Consider the following 19705-nt stretch of genomic DNA (forward strand, 5'->3'; position numbering starts at 1 on the left):
ACCTGACATTTAAAGAGGTGGCTGTCCCAGCTACATAAACCCCTAGTGCAGTGAGCGCACAAATAACAGTTACTATACAGTGGGGCACATTTATCACAGCTTTTCGGCTGCCACTTTTTCAAGTTTCTTGAAGTTGGCTGCTTAATCGTTGCAATGCATCTTACTTTTTTCCCTTTGTGATACATGTGATGAGTTGCCTGTTTAGTATCAATTTTGAGACTTTTTGTGGTGTGCAACTTTTTAGTCCCAAATAGTTGTTTACCAAAAGTAAGTCTGGGTCTAGCATGCTCTCATTTGCAACTTATTTATTATTAATGGGAAAATTTCAGAACCCAAAAGTTGCACAAGTTGCACAGTAAATATCTGGGCTATAAACAAGGCTGGATCATAGGGAAGCCACCACTTTGCCCTTAAAGGGGCCCCCACCAATTGTAGCAGATTCGGGTGTCGCCCACAGTGTATTTGGGTCCAGGCCGTATCCAGCCGATGTGCTCCGACTTTAGTCTATGGCAGAGCGATGGAACCATAAGTTCCCTGCTCTGCCATAAACGTTCGGAGGTAAACAAAGATGGCGAGGCACCCTGTCGCTGGCGGTGCAGCGTATAACGTCACAGCAAAGCCATGTCATGTATATATTGGTTGCTGGGGGAGCTGTATATAGTGATTGCTGGGGGAGCTGTATATAGTCATTGCTGGGGGAGATGTATATAGTGATTGCTGGGGGGCTGTATATAGTGATTACTGGGGGAGCTGTATATAGTGATTACTGGGGGAGCTGTATATAGTGATTGCTGGGAGCTGTATATAGTGATTGCTTTGGGGCTGTATATAGTGATTACAAGGGGAGCTATATATAGTGATTGCTGGGGGAGCTGTATATAGTGATTGCTGGGAGGCTGTATATAGTGATTGCTTTGGGGCTGTATATAGTGATTACAAGGGGAGCTATATATAGTGATTGCTGGGGGAGCTGTATATAGTGATTGCTGGGACGCTGTATATAGTGATTGCTTTGGGGCTGTATATAGTGATTACAAGGGGAGCTATATATAGTGATTGCTGGGGGAGCTGTATATAGTGATTGCTGGGAGGCTGTATATAGTAATCTCTATGATCCTATATATAAAAATGGAAAAAAACAGCACTCCCACAGGCATGGATGAAGAAAAAGTGGATCCTTTATTCCATCAAAATTGCTCCTATGATCCTATATAGTGATTGCTGGGGGAGTTGTATATAGTGATTACTAGGAGCTGCATATAGTGATTACTGGGGGATGTATATAGTGATTACTGGGAGCTGTATATAGTGATTGCTGGGGGAGCTGTATGCAGTGATTACTTGGAGCTGTATATAGTGATTGCTGGGGGAGCTGTATATAGTGATTGTTGGGTCGTTGTAAATAGTGGTTGCTAGGGAGCTGTATGTAGTGATTACTGGGGTGCTGTATATAGTGATTGCTCGGGGGCTGTATATAGTGATTACCGGGGGCTGTATATAGTGATTGCTGGGGGAGCTGTATATAGTGATTACTGGGGGAGCTGTATATAGTGGTTGCTGGGGGAGCTGTATACAGTGGTTGCTGGGGGAGCTGTATATTGTGATTGCTGGGGGGCTGTATATAGTGATTGCGGGGGGGGCTGTAAATAGTGATTACTGGGGGAGCTGTATATAGTGATTGCTGGGGAGCTGTATATAGTGATTTTGGGGGAGCTGTATATAGTGATTGCTGGGGAGCTGTAATAGTGATTACTGGGAGCTGTAATAGTGATTACTGGGAGCTGTATATAGTGTTTGCTGGGGGAGCTGTATATAGTGATTGCGGGGGGGGCTGTAAATAGTGATTACTGGGGGAGCTGTATATAGTGATTGCTGGGGAGCTGTATATAGTGATTCCTGGGGAGCTGTAATAGTGATTACTGGGAGCTGTATATAGTTATTGCTGGGAAGCTGTATATAGTGATTGCTGGGAGGCTGTATAAAGTGATTACTAGGAGCTACATATAGTGATTACTGGGGGATGTATATAGTGATTACTGGGAGCTGTATATAGTGATTGCTGAGGGAGAGATTTATTTGGTGATTGCTGGTGGAGCTCTATATAGTGGTTGCTGGGGGGAGCTGTATATAGTGATTATTGGGGGCTGTATATAGTGGTTGCTGGGGGAGCTGTATATAGTGATTATTGGGGGCTGTATATAGTGATTGCTGGGGGAGCTGTATATAGTGATTGCTGGGGGATAAGATAATCCTTTATTAGTCCCACAGTGGGGAAATTCACAGCGTCACAGCAGCAGAGAGGGTACAGAGAGTGAAGTGCAAACTATGACAACAATAATATTAGGGATAAATGAACAAAAAGAAAAGGGGGATAAAAAGACAAAAAAGAGACAAGCAATGATCGGCAGTTTGATGTTTAGTCTGCGGATGGGACTTGCAGGGACTGGTTAGGTGGGGGGCGCAGGTTACTTCTGTTTGGGCCTTGTTTGTTGAACAGCCTGATGGCAGCGGGGAGGAATGACTTACGATAACGTTCCCTCTCACACTTGGGGTGAAGCAGTCGGTCACTGAAGGTGCTCCCCAATGCCACCACAGTCTCATGCAAGGGATGGGAGCTATTCTCCAGAATAGACTTCAACTTACACAATGTCCTCCTCTCAGCTACCACCTGCACTGTGTCAAGAGGACCCCCCAGGACAGAACTGGCTTTCCTAATCAGTTTGTCCAGTCTGCTCCTCTCCCTCGCTGAGATGCTGCTTCCCCAACAGACTACACCAAAGAAGAAGGCTGGTGCCACTACAGAGTTGAAGAAGGTCTTAAGAAGAGCCCCCCGCACTCCGAATGCCCTCAGCCTCCTCAGCAGGTGTAGCCGGCTCTGACCCCTCCTGTGAAGTGCGTCTATGTCCTCAGCCTCCTCAGCAGGTGTAGCCGGCTCTGACCCCTCCTGTGAAGTGCGTTTATGTTCTCTGCCCACTCCAGTTTATTGTTGAGGAGGACACCCAAGTACTTATAGGACTTCACTGCCTCAATGTCTGTCCCATGGATAACCACCGGTTGAAAAGGAGGACTGTGCTTACGAAAGTCCACCACCATCTCCTTGGTCTTCCCAGCATTAATCCTAAGGTGGTTTCGCTGGCACCAGTCCACAAATTTCCGTATCAGTTCTTTGTACTCCCTGTCGTTCTCACCTGTAATGAGGCCTACTATTGCAGAGTCATCAGAGAACTTCTGGAGGTGGCAGCTACATGAATTGTACCTGAAGTCTGCTGTGTACAATGTGAAGAGGAAGGGAGCCAGAACTGTACCTTGAGGTGCACCTGTACTACTCATCACAGTATCCGACACACAGTCCTGGGCTCTCACATACTGAGGTCGGTTTGTGAGGTAATCTAGGATCCAACTAGAGAGATGGTGGTCCACTCCAGCCAGATCCAGTTTGTCCCTTAGTAGCCCTGACTGTATGGTATTGAAAGCACTGGAGAAATCAAAGAACATTATTCTCACAGTGTTCCCAGGTTTCTCCAAGTGAGAAAGAGTTCGATGTAGTAGGTGGATGATGGCATCATCTACACCAATGCCTGGCCGAAAAGCAAACTGTAGGGCGTCCATAGATGAGCTCACTACAGGGCGGAGATGTGCGAGAACCAACCTCTCGAAGACCTTCATCAAATGGGATGTTAATGCCACCGGTCTGTAGCTGTTGAGGTCCGATGGGTGAACTGTTTTTGGAACTGGTACCACACAAGATGTTTTCCACAGTTGTGGTACCCTTCCCAACTCCAGGCTCATGTTGAACATATGTGCAATGATACCACAAAGCTGATCACCACAGGTCTTGATTAATCTTGCACTGATACCACCTGGTCCTGTAGCCTTGCCCACTTTGAGTCTTTTCAGCTCTTTTCTCATCTGGGCACTTGTAAGGATCAAATTGTAGCCTGATGACTGACAGCTGGTGTGACTGATCTGGGGATGAGGGCTAACAGCAGGGGATCTAGTGGGGGAGACATTGAGTGTGGAGGAGACAATAGAATGGTTTCCTGATGACATGGACTCATGTTGTCTCAGGAGGGAAGCCTGTGAGGTGGGAGGGGCAGGTGTGTGATCAAACCTATTGAAGAATAGATTAAGATTAAGATGTATATAGTGGTTGCTGGGGGAGCTGTATATAGTAATTGCTGGGGTGCTGTATAAAGTGTTTGCTTGGTGCTGTGTATAGTGAATACTGGGCACTGTATAAAGTTATCACTGAGGAGCATTATAGAGCAATTGCTGTTCCCTGTCTGGACTACATTCAGTGGGGGCCCCCACCAGATTTTGCGCCCAGTGGCCCACACCAACATTAACCCTGCCCTGGCTATAAAGATAAATATGGCGCCCTGCAATTTAATCCTTGAGGCTGCTAACTTTGGTATGTAGCTTGATTCTGCAGCTAAAAAGTCTTAAACTGAAAAAAGTCGCCCAAAAAGTCGAACAAAAAAAAAGAAAAAGGAAGCAATAGAAGTGATACATGTCCCCCTGTATGTAACATTTACTTACATGTCTCCCTGATACTCTTCCCCTGTCTCCCAATACCAATGTAAACCATTTCTGGCAAGTCCAATCCAGAAATGCCCATTCTTCAAAGAAACATGTTTCAAAATGTAATCCTAAGAAATAACAAAAAAATAGTACTTTAGTACCGTGTTTCCCTAAAAAGAACACAGAGGCGCACATTTATTTAAGTGTTTGCGCCATTTTTCTGTCTGTACAAACTGCTTACACATGTATTTATAAAGTGTCTGCACCAGTTTTGTATCGCTGCTGCACTGTGTCCGCTGCTCCACCAAATTCAGCACATAAAGGGGCGTTTTGGTGCAGGGGCGAGTTGGACCATTCACCTCGTTTATTATTGCATCTGGACAGAATTGTGCCGCACGCTCTATGTTCAAGGTGCACCAAAAAAAGTTGGTGCGCACTTCCGGAACAATGCCGAGCATTTTTGACAAATTTTTGACAAATTTTTGCTCCTAAAGATGCTCTAGGTCTTATTTTCAGGGGATGTCTTATTTTTCCACAAAAAAATACTCAGATTTATTGTTGAACAAAAAAGTAAATCAACATTTAGTATATAGTAAGTATAACCAACCAACTCTGAATTAAATCAAGATTTTTTGTGGCTCTATTTTCATGTAGAGGAATCTATGGTATTTACTGATCCTGGTATTTATGAACAAAAAGCTACACCTTGCATTGGGTTCAACAACCTTTAAGTTATTCCTCTGCTGCCATCACTCTGGTATCCAAGACAGTGACAGGTTTACAATGATGATCTTTGGCATCAGTGGCTGTTGCTTTGGGGCCTGTAGCAGAAGGGGCCCTGGACAAGCTGCACTGCCCATGCATAATTCATCTTGCACCAATACCTGCGCCAACTTTGTCACTACTGGAGGAAGCTGCTGATGGCAGCAAGGATCACAAGGGTTGCTTTCTTATCAGTCCATTAACTGTATCATTAAATCTGGGTGGGGGCAGGTCCCTCAGTAAATCTCATCAAATGGGGGCACTAAATGAATTTCAATGGAAGTTTCCCCAAAATGGTTACTATATGAATTATAGGAAGGGGCACTTAATGGATTGCATTAGGAGAGGAACTGTATGGATTGTAATTGGGAGAAAATATGAATTGTAATAGGGGAAGCCCATAGCATCCATACAAGTACCCAAGGTCACAGGTTGCAAGGTATGATATTGTGGACTATATATATATATATATATATATATATATATATTCTTCAATGGGGCTCATTTACTAAGGGTTCGCAGAACGCATTTTCGTTCTCCCGTTTTGCGCCGCATTTAACAGGGGATTTGGGCCCACGCGATCGGATTTTAGCGCATCAGCGCTGGCTTGCACGCAACAGTAATTGGGTGGGCGGGCCATCGGACAACACGACGGATTTGGACTATGCGCCAGATTTAACATTTCGAATTGTGTCGCAAGACACGCACTCACATACACCGGGAGGAAGAAGGTGAACTCCGGCGGACCTCAGCGGGGAAAGGACGGATGCAGGAACTCGGGCGCACGAGCTACGTGAATCGTGCTGGACTTCATCTTTGTCAGACCGTCCGAATCGGTGATCGCGTCAGGACCAGGTAAGTAAATTTGCCCCAATAGGTTGCATAAAATTGCAAAACAGCATAGGGGATAACATGCTGATTGATGGGGGCACTACTAACTGATGGGTTCACTACTTGGACCGCCACAATCATGATCAGCAAGTTATCCCCTATGACAGTGATGGCGAACCTTTTAGAGACCGAGTGCCCAAACTACAACCAAGACCCACTAATTTATCGCAAAGTGCCAACACAGAAATGTAATAAGTGACTTATACTCCCTGCTCTGTCACAGCTTTCATTCATACCAGCACCTGAGGACACCAATAAAGCAGAAAATACAAGAAATTTGGATGATCATTGTAGCTTCCCTCCAGGGTCCCATAAACAGGACGAATTGTCAGGGCCGGAGCAGGAGCTACAATGATAATCCAGATCTGTCCACACCTTCCCACTCCTCCAGTAGTCTCAGGTAGCACTGTCACTATAAAATATCTCTGTGCATAGCAAGTCCTGGGCTGTCTGGGACTGCAGGAAGATACCTGGAGTCATCTCTGGTGATGGCCTGAGTGCCCACAGAAAGGGCTCTGAGTGCCACCTCTGGCACCCGTGCCATAGGTTAGCCACCACTGCCCTATGAGCTATGAGCATAAATACCAAGAGATAAGCTCAGATGTAGAAAGCTTTTAGTGATAAAAGTGTCAGGCAGTTTTAACTGTTTTATTACAGAGCTGTGTACCCATTAACCCTTTACCACAGCATTTCCAGCTGTAAATATATATATATATATATATATATATATATATATATATATATGAGAGAGAGAGAGAGATTACATAAACCAGACCTGTTCATTCAGATTTTCAATGGAGATAAGTTGTGCTTTTCGCAGTTCACAGTTAATTTTACCCACAGTCCAATTGCTTCTGTCTTCTGAAAAGAAGTAACATTTGCCATTGTATGAATCCCAATTCAATGGGCAGAGCTCACATACTTTTCCTGTATTTAGGAGAAACAAAACATTCCTTTTAATTTCGCTGTATGTGATACTTTAACAAGAAGTTTAGAAAAGCAAATGTCTAACCTGTGGCGGCACATAAGTCGGTCATGGCATAATATGCATGCAAGTATTTTTTGGGGATATTTAAGTCTTCAATGAAATCCTCTGTAGTGGCGTTACATGGAATTTTTCTTACTATGAAGAGATACAAGGTGTGAGACAGTAGAGTAAAATATAAATAGTACATCAAGATACAACAGCTAAAATTTGACACCAAATGATGTGCTTTAAAGATTTCAAACACGTCCACACCTGTATGTTACTTTATTGATATTTTTGGCTTTTCACATGTTAATATTCTGCACATTTTTGAGCATTTTGGATATTTTGAATAGCAAAAGCTGATGTATATGAAGTTTTTGTTTTTATCTGCCATGAGGCGATATGAAAATTCTTCCTTTGGCGGACAATGCAGAGCCCTGAGGGGGGGCGGCAGAAGAGCGGTTGCTGAAATGGGTGATCTAGGCAGCCGCCCGAATCATCCACTAGAAGTACAAACCTGACCCTGACAAGTCCATACTGTCCAAGTAATATCACACGTATCTGTGTCTTTAAGATACAGATGCAGGTGGTAGAGTGGTACAATGCAGCACAGCCATGTTTTCCTGCCTTGCTATGAAGACACATGTGGTGTGCGATAACATTATACTGACAGCATCCCTGCACATAGCCACAACCCGGCAGAAGAGATGGAATAAGGAGACGACAGCCGCCCGGGAGGAAGTGAGTAAATGTTTTGTTATTTTTAATGTGTTGTTACCTAACTTGGGAGGTTATAGGGCTCTGTATATCATCAAACTGGGGGTGAGAAGAGCTGAATATGGTGCCCAGAATTAAAATGAAGGGAAGAGGGTTATCAAGTTCTCTATATACCTAAACTGTATTCTATGTTACGAAACTGAAGTGGATGCGTGTCAGGCTCCAGGGGTAGTGGACCCACTGGACCACCTCGGACAACGACGTAAGCCAACACCTGGGACCAGAATCTAAGTAGTACCCAGTTTTCACCAGAGCCCGTTGCAAAGTGGGTTGGACTTGCTGCGGGGTGGTACCACTAGATCTGTTCCACAGGTGCCACTTTGTCTTTAGTGGCAGCCAAGGCGAGGTACATAGATGTTAGGCAGAATCGTAGTTGGGGACAGGCAGGAGGTCAGGACGGGCAGCGCGGAATCAGAGTCGGGGACGTAGCAACAGGTCAGGGCAGACGGAACAGGATCAAAGTTAAATACCAAATCGGGGTCACAACAGGAAATCACACTAAGATCGGAGCGCATCAGGGAACAAGCTCTTTCAACGGCACTAGGCACGAAGATCCGGAGGGGTGTGTAGGAGGAGGCTAGCATATAAGAGATTCTAGGAGGAACCAGCACCACTCAGCGGTGCGCTGGCCCTTTAAATCATCGCAAACAAGTGCGTGCACCCTAGGACCCGGAAACGGAAGCGCATGGCCGCCGGAGCTGAGACAGGAACGTGGACAGGTAAGCGCGTGGGCGGCACGCTAGCGGGGAGAGAGAGGCATGGGGGAGCCTGTGACCCGAGATATGGGTCGCGGGAAAACCTGTGACAATGCGGATGTTTTTTGGGGTTTCTAATATAATTAAAATGGGGGATGGATCTGGATATTGGGCCAGATATTAACTAAACTGGGGGGTTGGCTGACAGGGGACTGTATAGCTAAACTGGGTCTGGGGGAGAATTGTAGATGGGGACCAGATCTTAATTAAGAAGGGGGTATTTATGGAGAGGGATGTTATGGTGTACTGTATAGAATTAAAATGGGAGGTTCTATCAATAGGGGCCAGATTTGAATTACAATTAGTTATTTAGGAGCACAGTGTTGTTATCCAGGTGACATATATGTAAATGACTTGGGTACTTTTGCGGTTGCAGTGTGGAGTGAGTAATAAAGCTTTTTGAATATGTTGCAAACACTTACAATATGTCTAGGTTATTGCTCTGTGAGGTCTTATTTTGTTTGGATATGTCCCCAATGATCTGTAAACCTCGGCTGAATATGATGCCATTATTTTAATAAAAAAAACAAATTTATGAAGTAAATAAATAAATAAGGTACATTACCTATAACTATTAGTGCTGATATTTCCGCCACTTTAAGAACAACAGCTACAATCACCAAAACCACATGAAGAGATTGTTTTTTAGCTAGAGGACAAAAGAAGGAGTTAAGAGTATAATAACAGTGAGTACATTTACAAACTTTAAGCCAAACTTATCTTCACTTTAGCATATGTCATATATCTTATATATCCTCTGGGTAGCATCTGCAGGGAGCGCATCTCCACTGCCACAGGAGCCACAGAAGTGACAGTTTACTATTTTGTTAGCTATCAAAGTGATTTTTGGGGCACATTTACTTACCCGGTCCTGTCGCGATCCCCTAGGTGCATTGTCCGACGAAGATGAAGCCCGGCGCAATTCACTAAGATCGGAGTTCACCTTCTTCTTCCCGGTGTATGTAAGTGCATTGTCTTGCGACACAATTTGAATTTTAAATCCCGCGCTTAGTCCGAATCAGTCGGGTTGTTCGACGGCCACGCCCCCAATTTTGTCGCATGAAAATCGTCGCGATTGTGCCAAAATCCGGTCGCATGCGCCAAAAACCCCTGTTAAATGCGGCAAAAATAGTTGGGAAACCCGACAGAAATGTGGCCCGCGGACCCTTAGTAAATGTGCCTCTTTATGTCTATATTCCACCACCAATTTTTACAGCTTGTACATTTAGGAGGGTCTTAAAAAAATTGTGTTTGTTCACAAATTTCATTTCTTGCAGCACCATTTAAAATACATCTGTTATATGATTGGTTGCTTTTGGTAACAAAGACAGTTTTTCTTTTTCAACCTTTTTAAAACTTTTAAAACTAAAATTTAAAAACCGAATTGTGTCACAAGATCAGCACTCACATGCACCGGGAAGAAGAAGGTGAACTCCGGCGGACCTCAGCGGGGGAAGTGTCACATGCAGGAAATTGGACACACAATCTTACTAAAGCGTGGCAGCTCCGAATCCTCATCGGACAACGCACAGCGGGGATCGCGACGGGACAGGTAAGTAAATGTGCCCCAATGTCTGCTGTAAAATAGGGGTGACATGCTGGGGCAGATTTATCAGTAATCAGCTATTTTTTGGAGTGGGTAAGGAGCCTCTTTTGCACTTCAGAGTTACTATAGAGGTTTAGGCAACTTAAAAAAATTTGGTTTTATTTTGGCACAAAATATTTCGAGTGGATTTAGAGATTGTTGACTACAAAGCTGCAACCGTTTTTTCCTGCATTGCTCAGGGACTGGTGTGAATTTGCATCTATATTCTGAAATCTGTCTACTATATCTACACTGACATAATAAATCAGGAGAACGGGGAAGATTTAGCAAAAGTGTCTTGGAGCAGAACTATGGCAACCAATCAGAGCTCAGCTTTCGTATTCCCACAGCTGTTTATTAAATTTAAGCTTTGATTTGATTTGATTGGTTTCTATGGGCAACTCAAACAAATCTCCTAAAATGTTCTGATGTGAAAAGTGGAGGGGGGGGGGTGACTTGAAAAGGTAATTTAAATGCAGAATGATACCCATTCACAGAATTATACCACTTGAGGCCACTACCAAACTTACTATCAACTTCTATTAGTAACTTACTATATAACATGTATGCAGGTCATCATAGATATATATATATAGTATTCTTGGCTGCAAATTGGGTATTTGCCCAGGGCCCCCTGTCCTAAAGGGGCCCCCTGCTTGTGGACTTTTGTGGGCAGAGGATGTATTGCTCCTTTAATACCCATTGGTTGAATGCCCAGATGAAGCTGCTTATCATCTATCTCCTGTCTATATATCTATCATCTATCTGTCTATAATTTGTCTTTTGCCTATTTATATACAGGCGGTCCCCAACTTAAGGACACCCGACTTACAGACAACCCATAGTTACAGACAGACCCCTCTGACCTCTGGTGAAGCTCTCTGGATGTTACTATAGTCCCAGACTGCAATGATCAGCTGTAAGGTGTCTGTAATGAAGCTTTATGGATAATCATTGGTCCCATCACAGCAAAAAATGTTTAACCCCTTAACCCCTTAACTTAAGTATTGCAGTATATGGTAGGAGTGATCTGACCATCTAGGGTTAATGTACCCTAGATGGTCTAAGAAATAGTGGGGAAAAAAAGAAAAAAAAAAGTTTAAAAAATAAAAAAAAAACTAATAAAATATTAAAAATTCAAATCACCCCCCTTTCCCTAGAACTGATATAAAACATAATAAACAGTAAAAATCACAAACATATTAGGTATCGCCGCGTCCCAAAATGCCCGATCTATCAAAATATAAAAACGGTTACGGCCAGCGGTGGCCTCCGAGGCGGGAAATGGCGCCCAAATGTCCGAAATGCGACTTTTACACCTTTTTACATTACATAAAAAATTATCAAAATGTCGCACAAACCTCAAAATGGTAGCAATGAAAACGTCGCCTCATTTCGCAAAAGATGACACCTCACACATCTCCGTGCGCCAAAGTATGAAAAAGTTATTAGCGTCAGAAGATGGCAAAATTTTTTTTTCTTTTTTGCACACATTCGTTTAATTTTTGAAAATGTATTAAAACACAATAAAACCTATATAAATTTGGTATCACCGCGATCGCACCGAACCAAAGAATAAAGTAGGCATGTTATTTTGAGTGCACAGTCAAAGTCGGAAAAAATGAGCCCACAAGAACGTGACGCACGTGCGTTTTTTTTTTTTTTTTTCCACATTTGGAATTTTTTTCAGCTTCGCAGTACACGGCATGTTAAAATAAATAACATTACGGGAAAGTAAAATTTGTTACGCACAAAATAAGCCCTCACACAGGTCTGTACACGTAAAAATGAAAAAGTTATGGATTTTTGAAGTTGGTGAGCGAGAAATGAGCGGAAAAACCCTGCGTCCTTAAGGGGTTAAACTCCAATTGTCGCTGGGGCCAAAATTTTTTTTTGTTTGGATCTACAATTATAAAATATACAGTTTCGACTTGCACACAAATTCAACTTAAGAACAAACCTCTGGACCCTATCTTGTACGTAACCCGGGGACTGCCTGTATCTGTCTATCTATCCATTTATCTATTTCCAAGCAAAATGAGGCAGCATTTATCTATCACACTTTGGGGCAGATTTACTTACCCAGTCCATTCGCGATCCAGCGGCGCGTTCTCTGCGCTGGATTCCGGTCCGGCCGGGATTTAATAAGATAGTTCCTCCGCCGTCCACCAGGTGGCGCTGCTGCGCTGAAAAGCATCTGAACGCGCCGGAATTCACTGAGGCCGGCTGAGTGCAAGTAAGCGCGTCCCGAGCAACACATTTTCCGTTCTTAAATGCGGCAGGTTTTCCGAATCCGTCAGGTTTTCGTTCCCGATTTCCGTCGCGCGCATGCCGGCGCCGATGCGCCACAATCCGATCGCGTGCGCCAAAATCCCGGGCCAATTCAGGTACAATTGGCGCAAATCGGAAATATTCGGGTAACACGTCGGGAAAACGCGAATCGGGCCCTTAGTAAATGACCCCCTTTGTATTTATCTAGCTATATATATTCTATCTACCTATGTATCACCTATCTATTATCTAGGATGAAAATCCGCATTGGCAAAAAAAAGAGGATTAACGAAGTGAAGAAAAAATATTTATTTCAATCCATAGAGGTTAAAAAATGACGTCATTACAAACAAACAAAAGAGAAAAAGGTGACGCGTTTCGGACAAATTTTAGAATGTGTCCTATCATGGGCGTGTCCTTATCATAGGTATGATTAAGGACACATACTAAATTTTGTCCATCTTGCATACCCTTCGATCCGGACCAAGCGCCATCTATTTCCAGCACGGCTGCATCATTTTGGAGTACATGCATACTGCGGGGTGAGCACCAGTTACAGGCGGTCCCCTACTTAAGAACACTCGACTTACATACGACCCCTAGTTACAAACGGACCTCTGGATATTGATAATTTATTGTACTTTAGTCCTAGGTTACAATAATCAGCTGTAACAGTTATCACAGGCGTCTGTAATGAAGCTTTAGTGTTAATCCTGATTCTTATGACAACCCAACATTTTTAAAATCCAATTGTCACAGAGACCAAAAAAGTTCTGGCTGGGATTACAATGATAAAATATACAGATCCGACTTACATACAAATTCAACTTAAGAACAAACCTACAGACCCTATCCTGTATGTAACCCGGGGACTGCCTGTACTTTTTTCTTCCTTTTTTTTATATGCTTTATTTATTATGTAGCCATTGTTAGAGATTTTTAGCTAATTTTTTATATTTTTATCTCAACACCATCTATCAATTGATCTTCTATCTCCCATATCTACCTTTCTATCTATATATAATCTACTTTATAATTCTGCATCTATCAATCTATCATCTATCTATAAATCTATATCATCTTTCATATTTATCTTCTATCATCCATCTATCTATTATTTATCTATCTTCTATACATTCTCCTGCAGTCCCATATTACAGACTGCCTTACCATACTACTGTGTGTCACTACAAAATGTTATTATTGTGCATCTTATTGAATTTGACTGTTCATTAAATAGTTTTATTTTGGGGCCTCCCGCTTTGTCTAAAACCGGTCCTGATAGTATTTTAGTGATATCATTAGACTTAGTACCTGTATAGTCATATATACTGGTAATGACTCCCATATATTTTTACATGACCAAATTCCTGTGTTAAACAGTCTGATACACTCCTGTATGCAGTATATATGGATACACTGAGCATGTGCACAAGTTTATACGCCAAATATACATTGCAACCACAGCATAAACTCTTATTATACAGGCAGTCCCCTACTTAAGGACACCCGACTTACAGACGACCCCTAGTTACAGACGGACCCCTCTGCCTCCTGTGACCTCTGGTGAAGCTCTCTGGATGTTACTATAGTCCCAGATTGCAATGATCAGCTGTAAGGTGTCTGTAATGAAGCTTTATTGATAATTCAAAAAATTTTTGAAACTCCAATTGTCACTGGGGTAAAAATAAAAAATCGTCTAGAACTTTAATTATAAAATATGCAGTTTCGACTTGCATACAAATTCAACTTAAGAACAAACTTCCGGACCCTATCTTGTACGTAACACGGGGACTGCCTGTATATGTATTTACAATATCATTTGATAAAAGTTGTGATATCCTGATGCTAACAGTAAGCAGACAACATTACATATCAGTATTCAAGTACACGCGGTCCCCTACTTAAGAACATCCGACTTACAGACGACCCCTAGTTACAAACGGACCTCTGGATGTTGTTAATTTATTGTACTTTCGCCCTAGGCTACAATAATCAGCTGTAACAGTTATCACAGGCGTCTGTAATGAAGCTTTATTGTTAATCCTGGTTCTTATGACAACTCAACATTTTTAAAATCCAATTGTCACAGAGACCAGAAAATTTTTTGCTGTGGTTACAATTATAAAGTATACAGTTCCGACTTACATACAAATTCAACTTAAGAACAAACCTACAGAACCTATCTTGTACGTAACCCGGGGACCACCTGTACTTTACTACACCCTAACAAATATTTCTGACATTATTACCTTTTGGTTTCTGAACTCTTCTCATTCTGCCAGAAGAAAGATTTGTATGAATAAATGAGCTCTGTGTAAGACTAAGCCCTGGTACGCTAATATCTGTCAGACAGGATGTCAGAGGGGAGGGGGGATGACCAAGATGTGATTCTAAACCATAAACAACAGATATGTGACATCGTTCAGTTAACAAAATGCTAAACTGTATGTAGGTGGTGATGAAATTAGGTCACTTGGTTGTTTAGCCACAGACCCAGTTCCCCAGAAATGAACACATATTATCCACACTCATGCAGAGACCTGTACGAGCAACTTATTTATGTACGTCTTAACCTACCACCTCCCCAGAACATAGCGTACTCCCCCAACCCTCACCCACAACACCTTATTAGGATATCTAGGTACTTCCCATCCATATTATACCAGGGCCAAATATTAATCACCAGCAAATTGTTGTTAAACAAATCTCACCAAAAAGACTACTATATAAGACTGCTATATAAGTCCATCAAGTCTAATCTATTCTCCTACACTGTTGATACAGAAGAAGACAAAATACCCTCCTTATGGCTTCTTACTCGAGATGGGCGGAGGTGGCGTCAGCAGAAGTAGCAGCCCACAGGTGGCAGCAACATGGAAAGGCACAGAGTGGCACAATGATAGAGAGTGGAGGTGGCGGCAGCAGCAGGAGCCCATCGGTGGCAGCAACATGGAAAGGCACAGAGTGGCACAATGATAGAGAGTGGAGGTGGCGGCAGCAGCAGGAGCCCACCGGTGGCAGCAACATGGAAAGGCACAGAGTGGCACAATGATAGAGAGTGGAGGTGGCGGCAGCAGCAGGAGCCCACTGGTGGCAGCAACATGGAAAGGCACAGAGTGGCACAATGATAGAGAGTGGAGGTGGCGGCAGCAGCAGGAGCCCACAGCAGGGGAGGCCACATTGAGGCACAATGACGAAGTGTGAAATTAATTTGAAGTTGAAATTTTCCATTTAAATGTTAATCTGAAGATTTGAGACGCCACATGCATTCTTCATTACAGTTTTCCTGAAAATATCATGTCTTTGCCAAAAAAGAACTGCAAGCTGGCACCAGCAGCAGCATGAGGTCAGAGAGTGGCACAATGACAAATTCTGGAGCTGGCAGCAACATGGGAGGCCACATTGTGGTACAATGATACAGTGTGGAGGTGGCAGCAACATGCTAAGCCACAGAGTGGCACAATGATAGAGTGTGGAGGTGGCGGCAGCAGCAGGAGGTCAGAGAGTAGCACAATGACAGAGTGTGGAGCTGGCGGCAACATGGTAGGCCATAGAGTGGCACAATGACACAGTGTGGAGGTGGCAGCAAAATGGTATGCCACAGAGTGACATAATGATAGAGTGTGGAGGTGGCAGCAGCAGTAGCAGGAGGACAGAGAGTGGCACAATGACAAATTCTTTAGCTGGCAGCAACATGGTAGGCCACAGAGTGGCACGATGACAAAGTGGAGGTGGCAGCAACATGGTAAGCCACAGAGTGGCACAATGATAGAGTGTTCAGCTTGAGGCAGCAGCAAGAGGTCAGAGAGTGGCACAATTACAAATTCTTTAGCTGGCAGCAACATGGTAGGCCATAGAATGGCACAATGACAGAGTGTGCAGGTGTGTGACAATTCCAGTCTCTTGTAAAGATGGTGGGAGGCAGATTGAGCAACTGGCAGCAGATGTGTGGCATTAGGCGGGTGGCAGCATCAGAATAGTGGCTGAGGCAGGTAGTTAAAATTCAGACTCATTTCTCAATGTTTGGGGGATGCATCATGGCTGATCTAATCTGATGCAGAAGGCATTGGTGTGTTATGGTACATATATTCAGATCTCTCTTTTACCCTCCAATAGCCGTCCTGTGCCTGCTCTGAGTTTTACACCCTGCCTATTTTCATCATCTCTGCGCTTAAGTACCTGTTACGGACCTGATGAAGGGGGTAGACCACCTTAGTCCTTTTACCATACAAATAAAAAAAACCTTGACCCTTACAATCTGTGTCGGACCTAGCCTAATTCGGGCAGCGCGTCTTATACCTACCCGGGCTTTTCTAACTCTATATCCATGTGATTCCCTATCCGGCACAACCGTGTACCGGACTCCAGGAAGGACGCAGCATACCCTACTGACGACTACTGAAGAACAGACGGAACCTCTGATATCTGCTCTAAATGCACAAGACACAAGATGTCTTCAGGTGAGCAGATATCCTAGTTATCTTACCACATCCTCAAGTTACCTATTGCACTAGGGGCGTCGCCTGTGTCTCTTTCTATTTTTGTGGCAGGAGTATTTGAGCGATGACTGCCAGGAATCCCCCGGTCAGACCTGACAGAGGATGGACAATGGCGCACATAGGCAGCAGCCAACTGTCTTTTCAGTATTTCTCTATAGTACGCCAGTTGTTCCTCCCTCTCGCTGGAAAAAAATCACCCATTTTGGACCGGTAGCGAGGGACCAAGAGGGTGGAGAGCCAAAACACAACCCTATGCCGGATGTTGATTATTTAGCTGTCACTATTCAGGCAAAGCAGCATGCTGTGGGACATCTGCGCAAGTGACTGTACACTGTATACTGCCATGGTGCTACTGGGCCATCTGCCTTATCTTCTACCTCCTCTGGATGCTCCTGCTCCTCCTCTCTTATCACATGAGTGGAAAAAACACTGATTTCACCAGACTCTGCTTGTGCTCCAATGTTCTCCTCCTCCTCCAGTTCAGCCCCCACCGGACTCATGTGGCCATGAGATGTAGTCTCCACTTCTCCAGTGTCCTGACCAAACAGATTTTGCAGCATGAGTTGCAGGACATGAAGCAGTAGAATGACATTATTCATCCTGCAGTCCTGGAGACTGACAAATAACGTGGCTTCTTCAAAGGGCCTGAGCAAACGGCAGGTGTCACGCATGAGCTGCCAGTGGCTGACATCAAAGTTACACAGGGGAGTACTCCATTCCGCTTGCATCATCAAAAAATCATTAATGGCTTTTCTCTGTTCATACAGGCGGTGTAACATATGGAGGTTGAAATTCCAACGGGTGGAAACATTGCATATCAGACTATGTTGAATTAGGCCGTTCTGACGCTGCAACTCGGGGAGGGTGTGCTTGGCTTTGTAAGAATTGCTGAAGTGTGTGCACAGTTTCCTTGCCCTTTTTAGAATGTATTGCAGATGGGTGGAATACTTGAGGAATCTGTTGACAACCAGATTAAAAATGTGCACTATGCAGGGCGCACGGGCCATCCCTCCTCGGTGTAGCGCGGACACCATGTTCCTCCCATTGTCTGTCACCATGGTTCTCAGTTGATTTTCAATTGTCGTGGAGAAAGCCACACATTGTTTTCTTCTTGCATTACACGGAGCAGTTCCTCCCCTGTGTGACTTTGTTCTCCCAGGCAAACCAGGTGTAGAACTGCGTGACACCGCTGTGCCCTGCACATGTGGTATGATGGAGCAGCACTTGTGGAGGCTGAAGTGGTGGTGGAGAAGGAGGAGGTGGACACTGGCGCAGGAGCAGCAGTTTGACAACGTGGAGGAGAAAGCGGCATCTCTTGTTCAAGTTGTTGGTGTGGCTAGGCGGGAAGTATATTCACCCAGTGGGACGTAAAGGACATGTACTGGCCCTGACCGTAGTTACAGCTCCACACGTCTGCGCTGCCATGCACCTTGGAAGAAACCGATGGCCCACCTTCTGTTCTACAAATTTGCGAAGGGCTGGCACTGCCTTTTTGGAAAAAAATTGCGGCTTGGAACTCTCCACCTCGCTTCAGCATGACCCATTAGTTCTCTGAAGGGTTCAGAGTCCACGACCACGATCTGGAACGGGAGATGATGTCAAAGACAAACAGCTCCCTTCGGCAGAGCTGCTGAAGCCTTGACTGGCTGAACTGGCATGTGTGCCACTAGGTGCTGCTGCTGTTGCTGCGGTGGCAGGATGGACCTCCAAATCTGTTCCACGTTTCTCCCAGGCCATTGGATGGTGACGCTGCTAGTGTTGACGCAGGGCTGTGGTGCCAACGTTAGCTCCCTGGCCACCCTTCCCTTTCTGCCCGCAGATTCTACATATACACACACTCGGCTCCTCTGGTGTCACACTGCCAAAAAACTGCCACACCGCCGAGGTGGTGATTTTACTGCCAACACTCTGCACTGAGTGACTACTAACGCCGCTGCCTCACTGAGCCCCTGCTTACTTGGACCTCCAAAGCCGGGTTTGTACCCCGCGGCCATTTGGCTCCCGTTCTCACACTGCTGCCACCCTGCGATCAGCTACATCATCATCGATTTGTGTTTCCCTGTCACTGCTATCCTCCTCAACAGTCTCAGTATGCACATAACTTCCCGTGCCACTCTCCACATCTCTACTTTCCCGCCTATTGCACAAAGCAGTGGATGTCTGCCCCACCTCTGCACTGCCAAGCAGCTGATGACTGTCCTCAAAGAATTAATCCTCGCTATATAGACCACCTAGTAGCCCTCTGGCTGCGGGAAAGGAACAGGACAGAGACTGGTTGAGGACAGGTGAGAGCCGCTGACCTGCTCCTGGGCCATGCCAACTAAGGGTTGGCAACGGACTCTGGGCTGGGGTTGGCAGATCGTGGAGGAAGTGGACGACTTAGTCAACCAATCGACAACCTTTGGGTTGTTTATCAACACACTGCCGCTAGATGACAACTGCAGTTCTGGCCTCACAGACCCACCTCTGCCGTGACGTCCCCTAACTGTGCTGCTCCCTGTGCCTGCTCCACCTGCCACCTCTCTGTCTGACTCTACTTTATTTAACAAAACAAATTGAAATTTGTGGTATACAGAAGCACAAGAACTGACACCCTGGGATTGGAGCAAAAATCACTACAGAGAGTATGTGGATTTTACACTGATTTCTTCCTATTCACTTCAGAAACAAA

General features: G+C 44.5%; 1 protein-coding gene across 2 annotated transcripts in view; it reads right to left on the reverse strand.

The window, feature by feature from the left end:
* LOC140105780 (C-type lectin domain family 2 member B-like) overlaps nt 1–14911 on the reverse strand; it is a 15677-nt gene extending 766 nt beyond the window's left edge. For both annotated transcript variants that reach the window (XM_072129869.1, XM_072129868.1), the window contains exons 1-5: nt 14785–14911; nt 9242–9325; nt 7187–7297; nt 6950–7101; nt 4540–4649 (exon numbers count right to left, since the gene is read on the reverse strand). In XM_072129869.1, the coding sequence (XP_071985970.1) occupies nt 4540–4649; nt 6950–7101; nt 7187–7297; nt 9242–9325; nt 14785–14809 (482 nt within the window). In that variant the 5' untranslated portion in view covers nt 14810–14911. The remainder of the gene's footprint in view (nt 1–4539; nt 4650–6949; nt 7102–7186; nt 7298–9241; nt 9326–14784) is intronic.
* Between the last annotated feature and the right edge of the window lie 4794 nt (nt 14912–19705).

Source organism: Engystomops pustulosus, chromosome 11 (genome assembly GCF_040894005.1).
Source record: "Engystomops pustulosus chromosome 11, aEngPut4.maternal, whole genome shotgun sequence".
Taxonomy (NCBI): domain Eukaryota; kingdom Metazoa; phylum Chordata; class Amphibia; order Anura; family Leptodactylidae; genus Engystomops; species Engystomops pustulosus.